The sequence below is a fragment of the Triticum dicoccoides genome, chromosome 2A (assembly GCF_002162155.2).
Source record: "Triticum dicoccoides isolate Atlit2015 ecotype Zavitan chromosome 2A, WEW_v2.0, whole genome shotgun sequence".
NCBI lineage: Eukaryota > Viridiplantae > Streptophyta > Magnoliopsida > Poales > Poaceae > Triticum > Triticum dicoccoides.
In genome coordinates this window covers 64593488-64602828 of record NC_041382.1, presented here as the reverse complement: position 1 = coordinate 64602828, position 9341 = coordinate 64593488, and the positions used below count along the sequence as shown (strand labels likewise).

At 44.2% G+C, this 9341-nt stretch overlaps 2 protein-coding genes across 2 annotated transcripts in view; both read left to right on the top strand.

The window, feature by feature from the left end:
- The first annotated feature begins 814 nt into the window (after positions 1-814).
- On the top strand, positions 815-1816 carry LOC119357599 (probable calcium-binding protein CML24). Its single transcript, XM_037624494.1, has one exon. The coding sequence runs from the start codon at positions 815-817 to the stop codon at positions 1553-1555; it is 741 nt and encodes a 246-aa protein (XP_037480391.1). The 3' UTR covers positions 1556-1816.
- A 3002-nt stretch (positions 1817-4818) lies between these two features.
- LOC119353263 (mediator of RNA polymerase II transcription subunit 33A-like) overlaps positions 4819-9341 on the top strand; it is an 8602-nt gene continuing 4079 nt past the window's right edge. The window contains exons 1-8 of the mRNA XM_037619858.1: positions 4819-5192; positions 5272-5385; positions 5512-5865; positions 6529-6845; positions 7368-7459; positions 7547-7871; positions 8299-8506; positions 8783-8897. Coding sequence (XP_037475755.1) covers positions 4891-5192; positions 5272-5385; positions 5512-5865; positions 6529-6845; positions 7368-7459; positions 7547-7871; positions 8299-8506; positions 8783-8897 — 1827 coding nt within the window. The 5' untranslated portion in view covers positions 4819-4890. The remainder of the gene's footprint in view (positions 5193-5271; positions 5386-5511; positions 5866-6528; positions 6846-7367; positions 7460-7546; positions 7872-8298; positions 8507-8782; positions 8898-9341) is intronic.

Genomic DNA, 9341 nt, shown 5'->3' with positions numbered 1-9341 from the left:
ATGTTAATGTAATTGCACAAATTTTGGCCAACTCATAAAATATTCATGAATGAAAAAATATCCTAAAATTCAAAAAATATCATGACTTACAAAATAGTTTATTCATTCATAAAATGTTCATTAATTCAAAAATGGTCGTGCATTCCAAAATATGTTCGTTAAACCAAAAAAATGTTCATGAATTTCAAAATTTGTTCCACTAATTTCCAAAAATGTCCATTGATTCTAGAAATGTTCGCCGATTCAAGAAAATTATATGAAAAAATGTTTGCAAATAGTATAAAATGTTCATAAATTTTAAAAATGTTTCAAAATTTATAAAAGTGTTCACGAAGGTGAAAAATGTTCACGAGTTTATTATTTTTTCATGATTTCACGAAATGTAGAGTGATAGTATATCTCAGTGATGCAGAAATGTGGTCGTTGCCATTGAAGATTATGAATTATTTTCCCCGTTGCAACGCACCGGCCCTTTTGCTAGTTTGTATTATATTATATTTGGCGAACTATCCATCTAGCCGACACGTAGACCTTTTAAATCAGAAAGAGTCCATGAAAAAAATAAACAGAAAGAGGGAAATATGGGACATGGAACCAGAAGACACAGGAAAAACGGACCACAGTCAGTGAGGCAGACAAAACGTATGAATACGAGCTTCCATGGAACCAGAGGCCCAGAAACGAAGAGAGCAAAGCCAACCCGAGCCGGTGCGAAAGTGTGCTGCCTACTGCCGGGGACATACCTAACAGATCCAGCACGTCCACCGTGAGTCGGTTCCGATCGGCTGTTTCCACGGAAATAGTATGGTAGGCGATGGATTTCCCGGCAGAGAAAAAGGAAGGAACGAAGCCAAGCCAGCCCTCCGCCTCCGCCGGGGACACGACGCGGCCCCGCTCCTCCTTCCACCCCCCGTCCTATAAAGCTGCGAGAGTCTCGGCGCGGTCCTCCTCCCCACACCGTCCGAAAATAAGCAAGGCAATGGCCGGCGAGCATCAGCAGAGCCAGGGCGCGGCCAAGGCCCTGTCCAAGGGCTCGCCGTCGCCGTCGTTCCGCCTGCGCAACGGCAGCCTGAACGCGGTGCGGCTGCGGCGCGTCTTCGACATGTTCGACCGCAACGGCGACGGCGAGATCACGGTGGACGAGCTGGCGCAGGCGCTGGACGCGCTCGGGCTGGAGGCGGACCGCGCCAGCCTGGCCGCCACCGTCGGCGCGCACGTGCCGCCCGGCGCCTCCGGGCTCCGCTTCGAGGACTTCGAGGGCCTCCACCGCGCGCTCGGCGACGCGCTCTTCGGCGCCCTCGCCGACGACGCCGAGGAGGGCGGCGCCGGCGGGCAGGACGAGGAGGAGATGCGGGAGGCCTTCAAGGTGTTCGACGTCGACGGCGACGGCTTCATCTCGGCGTCGGAGCTGCAGGAGGTGCTCAAGAAGCTGGGCATGCCCGAGGCCAGCAGCCTGGCCAACGTCCGGGAGATGATCTGCAACGTCGACCGCGACAGCGACGGCCGCGTCGACTTCGGCGAGTTCAAGATCATGATGCAAGGGATCAACGTCTGATCTGACGCACGATCGATCGGCTTTTACGATTACACACAAGCGATGCATGCATCGGCCCGCCGTTTATGTAGTAAGCTCGATGATGAAGAACAGCCCTTTCTTTCTTTATGTTCGTCCACGATATGCTCAGATGCAATGCAACCTCTGAAGCTCCAAGAAAATGGAGAAGATAAGAGATTGCAAGATTAATTAATAGGTTTCATACATACGATCCCCAAAGGTTCAGATTACAGGGCCGTTGAGCATTATTTTTTGTGTGTCTAATCATGTGGTGTTGTAAACTTTTCATGAACTTTTTTTAACATATAGTATAATCATATACGCATGTACACTCACCCTATGGACGTACGTACACACACCCTATTCCTAAGAGCACCTTACCCGGCCGACACAACATCTTGAGATTGACAAAGTCGACACAAACGCCTCTTAGTTGACAGAAACGTCTCCTCTAAACAAACATTGTCAAAAAAATTAAAATAACATTTTTGCTAAAGCACATCTAGATGTGCCATAAGTATTATACATCTAAGTCCTATGTCATTGATCTTGCGTTGAGATTCGTGTGGATATTTTTCTTTTTCTTTTTTCTTTTCCTCTTTATACTTGATTCACTCACTTAGATGTGCAATAACTAGAGCACATCTAGATATGTCCTAAACACACCCTTAAAATAAATTCAAAAAAATATGTGCACAAGTGCCAAAGTTTAGGATTGGGTGGGCTGGTTTAACCACAAGAAACCTAACCATTTGGCTACGCTCTGGTCGCCGACGATAGAAGATATTTCAGAAAATTAGCAAAATAGGACTTGGTTCTTACATAGCCCGATCACTAGCACGAGCCCTCCCCCACTTCCTTCATTGTAGGAATCGGCCTAACATTGTATCACGTAGTTAGAAAAAGGACATGCTAAGATCCAGCTATACCAACGCCTCGAAGAAGTCGTCATGGTAAAAGCCTTATGTAGATAAAAAGTATTGGAGTCGAACCATTTTTTGGACTAAATTTATGCCGTGTTCGGAACAACGGTGAAGAGAACACCACAACGACAACGGGGAACATGAACACACATATAGCGATATATCGCATCATATAGACACCAAGGAGAGAAAATGAGACCATCGCCTGGTCACTACCGCAAAATGGTTGAGGAACCTCACCCAATTCCACTGTTGACACTAGCGGAGCAACCCAAGATATAATTGGTGGTTTTGCTTTTCTTTGCAGCCTATTCAAAAGCTGAGAGTTACCCTTGTGCTTATTTTGAGTTCAAATGATTTCATAGGCTCGCCTGTGTTTTAATTAAGATTTTAACAATCATATTTTGGCTAATATTGACGAAAAATAGATTTGACTAACCATCGACACAAATCCTAGGATTTCACCATACTAACAAAAAAAATGGCACTGTTGATTATTCACTATAAGAGCCCCAATTGGTGCTGAGCATTTCTATCTCATCACATGCCATATTCCAACCAAGCTTTACCCCTTTCCCACTAATTGCTCGACGGAAATATACCCAGTTCTTACACACCAAAAGCTCAAGGAAGATGGAAAGGAGCGATAGCGAGTTGTGACACTAGTAGGAAACCCACTGATATGCATTCACTCTCAAAACACATCGATACCATATAGCATCGAGAGGTAAGATCTTCTTCCAGCCATGATTGTTGATTATGCCCACACAACATGAGTCAAAAGTCATTGCATCCAAGATGATGTGCTAGACGGAGGGAGCGATGAGATCATGGAATTACGCCATCCCGACTTTGAACAAAATATGCTTGAATGAGAACAATCGACTTACCTTTGGTCCATACCCGGTTAAAAACATCCTTGATGCACCAATGAAAGCTCATTTGATTACACACATATCCCCTCCAGGGATTATAGGGCATTCCCATGTTTGGCATACTATCATTTGACTCGCCCAATATCTTAATATGCACAAAGGTCAAAATTACATGGTGACCAAATATTGGTATATGGACAGATCAACAACTAGGAACTTAAGCACTCTTGTTCCTCATGACAACTGGATCAACTAGATTAACTCAGGTACTCTTGCCCCCTTCAATCTTACCCGTTGTGGCCTCTTGTTCCAGCATGTGAAAGTATAAGAGGTGTCGAGAGGGAACACATTGATATGGTTGTATACCAAATCGAACGATAAAAGCTAGAGGAAGGAGATAGATTCAAGATGGTGGTCTCAGAAGCTTATTCATGTCGTTAATTACCTTAAGGTTTGAGGTTTAATGATTGTTGTCAATTTTCAATAGAAAAGTGCATTGCCAGGGTGACGGTCGAGATCCAATCTACGTCCCCCAGCATAATGCATGGATTAGCATTTGTGGTTCGAAGGACGGGTCGAAGCCTCGAAGGAGTCGCGTAGATGATTCTATCTATGCTTTGGTCTGTCTATGCCAGAAGGGAGGGGCCTTGCATCTACATTCCGTGTTTTTCATGTATTGCGGTTTCTTCAACAGAAAAATCAATGAAGTTGTCTTGTCCAAAATCCACATGATAGCTCCTTTAAAGGAAAGACTTTGACTAGCACGATGATGTCGAGCGTCCTTCACACGACGCCATGATTTGTGAACACGGATTTCAAAGAGAAAAAAACCCCAGAGTTGGATGCAAGGAAGAAGCAAGTGGAGCACCATGACAATCAACCTGTTAGCATACACCTGGTACAATCACCAATAGGTATAGTAACATGTCCATGTTACTATTCTATGTTACTACCTCTATAGTGAGGAGTAACATATGTGTGGTAAGATGCAACACTTTATTTATTAGGCTATAGACTCATCTTGCTTTGACATGTGTGATGTTACTCATACTAGTAGTAACTAGCTATGTTATCACATGTTTCTTTTTTTTTCATTTATTGTTTGCCACATTATCTATTTTATCTAGATATTTGTGTGCGGTGTGCCGACCCTGACGCCACGGACGTTTTACCCAATTTCTCTTCCTCTAATGATAATTCCGGGGTCTTTTTTACCATAAAAAAGAAGACACAAAGGACAATTCGTCTCATCGCCTGGGCCCGAGAATGGCCAGGCATTCCGTTGGAAAGTCAATCCCGTCTCGCACGGTACGACTGCGACCGAGGGCGACGGGACGGAGATCCGACGGCCCCATCCCAAAACAGAACGATCCGACGGCCCAGATCCCCCCATCCTGTCCCCCGCCTCATAAACCATCTTCTTCCCCCCTTCCATCCACAAGGATCCATCCAAGAGAGAGAGAGAGAGGGAGAGGGAAGGCGAAATCGAGACGCGAAATCCCAAACCCAAACCCTCGGCGACGTCGCCCGCGAGCGAATGGGGGCGGCGGAGGCGCCGACCCTGGCCGGGGCCGGGGGCGAGCTGCTGGAGCGGAGGGTGATGGCGGCGGTCAAGGCGTCGGAGGCGCGCGGGGACCCGCCGCTGCTGCGGGCGGTGGAGATCTCCCGCCTCGTCGCCGGGGAGCCGGGGGCCGGGGTCCCCAGCGCGGACCTCGCCGGGATCCTCGTCTCCAACCTCTGCTTCGCGCACAACTCGCCCTCGCTCTGGAAGCTGCTCGACCAGGCCATGTCGTCCCGCCTCCTCTGCCCGCTCCACGTCCTCGCGCTCCTCACCGCCAGGTCCGTGCCAGTGCCCGCCCGTTTTACCTGCCCTTTTGAAGGATATGCGAGAGTGACTCTCTGGCGGTGGTTTTTGCAGGGTTCTGCCGCAGCGGCGGGCGCAGCCGGAGGCGTACCGGCTGTACCTGGAGCTGCTGAAGGGCAACGTCACGTCTTCCTCGCTGTCTCTCCTGGCCGGGCCTAATCGTGACAAGTAAGGGTTCAGCTATGCAATGTTTGAACGGGAAGCCCGGTTCAGATTTCTGCTATCAGTGATCTGTATGTATGCTGCTTGCTAGTTGCTGCTCAGTTGCTCATACATGGTTACTTTGGCTCCCAGGATAACGAAATCCATCGACGCTGCTCTGCAACTGTCTAAAACCTACTGGGTTTCTGGAACGGACTTTGGGCATGTTGTCATCCTGTTTGTGTTGATTGTGATCACCAAACTGATCGATTCCGTGCTGGAGGATTGCGGTATTTCATCTGGAACGACTCTGGAGCAGGAGAGTGTATATCCCAATGAAGGGCCACAGCCCATGGACATGGATGTCAAGGGGGTCTCCGCTGTGAAGCAAAATGAGCAGCGTGAACAGCTACGTCGAAAGAACACCGTCATGGCTTTGGAAGTGTTGCATATGATGGCCGCTGATAGGAAGATTCAAGCATTTCTGCGCTTGATATGCCTTAACATGTACGTCTTGAACAAACTTATTAACATGTCAACTTTGTAGATATTCATACCCATGGGCATTCAGTTTTGCCTGCAGCCAATCATCATATTTTGACACCTGTTACCTTGTTGGGTTACCATGTGAGGATAAGGGGATGATTAGGTCTTCTTTTACAATCAAATATAACAAACAGAGTAGGCACAAGTATTATAATTAACCATAGTAATTATGTCAAGGTAAAGCTGCATTTCTGTAGGTTGTTCCGACTCCTTTTCCACTTTGCACAGATAGTGACTACTCAAATGTTAACTTACTGCTCCATTAGCTATTCCTTTTTTATTTCCAATTTGTGAACATGCTCTAAAGAACTAGCCATGGGCAGGGGTGCGTGGACGTTAGCTATCCACGTGCCAGAGCTATGACTAGGTTTCGAGATCTTATGGGTTGCAACTCTAGCCTACCGCAACTTGTTTGGGACTGAAAGGCTTTGTTGCTGTCGTTTCTGTAAACATGCTCCATTATTATGTGTTAAGAATGTAAGACTTTTCTTATATATAAATTCACATCACCTTGCCTAACAACTACACCAAAAAAAACTTGTCAGTCAATTTATTCTTTGGTGTAGCTAAGAATCAACATTACAATTGGCTAGTTTGTGCTAATTAGACAATTTTCTAGGTTAGGCCTGACAAATTCAGTGCTCTGAGCCAGAGGCTGACACTGATTGAAGCTCACAAGATGGCACTCGAGAGATTATTGCCTACTAGTCATAAAATTGATGATCTGGTGATGTATATCTGGAGAGTGAGCAATCTAGATTACCAACCAAACAACAAACGGCTTGTGGGTGTTCTTGGTAACTTGAGATCCAGCAATTCCATGCTGGGCCAACTTACAGGAGCTGGGAGAGCTGCCTGTTGGATTATATTTGATATTTACATGGAGAATGCAATGGATGGGAGGCATCTAGGCGGTATATCTGCTATCGAGATTATAAAAGGTACTCCCACACGATCAGCTTATATTGACTTGAATTATTTCACCTTTTTATGGCCCTGTTTGGTTCGGCTGTGGATTTCTAAAAGCAGCTGCGAAAAATCTGCTGTGAAAAAACAGCTGTGGAAAATCTGATGTGAAAAAAATGTAGTCATTTGGCAAACCAGCCGATACAGCTTTTTCAGATTTTGGCCCGCAGCGAAATCAGATTTTGGAAAGCACGTCCTGGGCTGCTTCAGCTTTTGGTTTAGATTTTGGCAGCGGATTTCTGGAATCGGATTCTGCTGGGTTCGCCCTTTGGTTCAGATTCTGCTGCGCGGCAACGGAATCCGTCGATAAAAGCTGAACCAAACAGGGCCTATCTGTGTTAGACTGTTAGTGTCTGAAGATCTTTTTACATATCTGCGCTGTCGTCTTTATATAGTAACCGACAGTGTGAATTTTGATCATAATGTTTAGATCTTCCAATTTTATTATAGGTGTGGCATGGTTTTCATTGACTAATACCATATTTGCCTTGATTCAGAAATGTCCAAGACAGCCCAAGCAATTAATGAGGCAAGTTGGCAGGAAACTTTTAAAGCTCTTTGGATTTCTGCCCTTCGTCTTGTACAACGGGTAATAAACATTTCCTTTGATGTATTATCATGGGTGAAATCATATCACTTAGTTCTTTGTGGCCTCACACGCTAATGTCGTTGCTAGGCTAGAGAACCTCTAGAGGGTCCAATTCCTCATCTAGACACAAGATTATGCATGCTATTAGCTCTTATTCCACTAGCGATTGCTGCAATTCTCAAGGAAGAAACTGATGCATGTGGAGCTGAAGGAAACAAAAGTCTGCCCCGAAGACTAGGACTTGTATCTTCTCTTCAGGATTTGGTGCAATATTCAGGACTTCTTGTACCACCTTCATCGTTGGTGAATGTGGCCAATGCTGCGGCTTCAAAAGCTGCAATATTTAGGGCCAACTGTAAGGTTGGTGGCAACCCTGGCATGATTGGCCAGAGTGACTCTTCGACGAAAGCTGGTACCTGTACCTTTTCTTATTATGCTTGATGGTTGTTACAGTTCAATAATATTCACTGAGGTTACTATTTGTGACAACTTTTGTGTATATGCAATCTGTCTTGGCATTTCTGAAAAATGTTGCTTGTGAGTATTTGTGATTTTTCCTGTTAGGCATATTTTTCCTGTACTTCTTTTAACAATGTCATGTCCTTCTATTTATAGTTCAATCTAAGTAGAGTATTATATTTGTGCTAGCAATTTGGTCATGTTTTGTAAACTAAACTGACTTCTGACTGCTTAGTGGATCCTGGTAGTATTCTGTTTTATTATTTAGTTGCTAGCTGTTCTTTGATTTTATATTTTCATACTGTTGCACTAATACTTTGAAAACATATTTATCTCTGGTTGTCTTAGCTTTTAACCCCCTACTACCTATATTTTTTCAGTTGGAAACATGCTACATCTTATAGTTGAAGCCTGTATTTCGAGGAATTTGATCGACACAACTGCTTACTTGTGGCCTGGTTATGTTGTACTACCGGGGCATTCGAAGGATACATCTTTACCCCAGGAATCACCATGGGTAAACTTCATGCAAGGAGCTCCACTATCTGATCCACTGAAAAATGCTCTCATTGCTACTCCTGCTTCAAGGTATATGGAGCTAAATCTGGAACCAAAATAGAAATTTTAGAGGCGAGCATTGAATTGAACAGTTTTTTCCCACTCCACCGAGTATTTTAAAGCAGTTTTCTTTCTGTATTGCATCTTTGACAAAGCGAAGTTAAAACACATTTCTTGAATATTATTCTACCAGCCATTAGTTTCTTTGTTCATTATACTTCTCAATTCACCCCAGCACTTCCCTGGTCCTACTTATCTGTATATCATGTTAGTTCTTTGATTTGTAGTTCTGTTTTGTCTATTCAGTGTTGCGGAACTGGATAAACTGTACCACATCGCATTGAATGGTTCAGAACAAGAAAAGTCAGCTGCAGCTAAAATTGTGTGCGGTGCATCACTTGTGCGTGGGTGGAATATTCAGGTAATTTACTTTTATTTATTGTTAAGAGTTTCCAACATGCTTACATTTTGCCAATTTGCCATGAAAAATTACAAATTCATAATAACTAATCAAAATTCTTTAAGGTCTTATGAAAATATTTAGTGTTTTTTGACGAGTTGATCTCCACAACAGTATACGGAGTAATATTGAGTTGACTTGTCCATGCTTTCCAAATCCACTATTTACTTTATGCTGATTCTGGTAAAAATCATATCTTAGTATCAGTGATTGTTCGTTAGCGTTAAGCAAAGAGTTCAGAAAATGGCCCCAAACTTCATGGCTCTAGTACATATTTCTTTGCTGTATTAGAAAAAGCAAGGCTAGCCTGTATTTCTCAATATAGGACAAGTTTATGTTTTCAGCGTAGAAATATTCTGAACTGCACATTTTCTAATTTGCTACGTTGTTGAAGCTTTTTGTTAC

Excerpts from the sequence above, each read along its gene's own strand:
- LOC119357599 (XM_037624494.1), top strand. The coding sequence starts at position 815 with ATGGATTTCCCGGCAGAGAAAAAGGAAGGAACGAAGCCAAGCCAGCCC.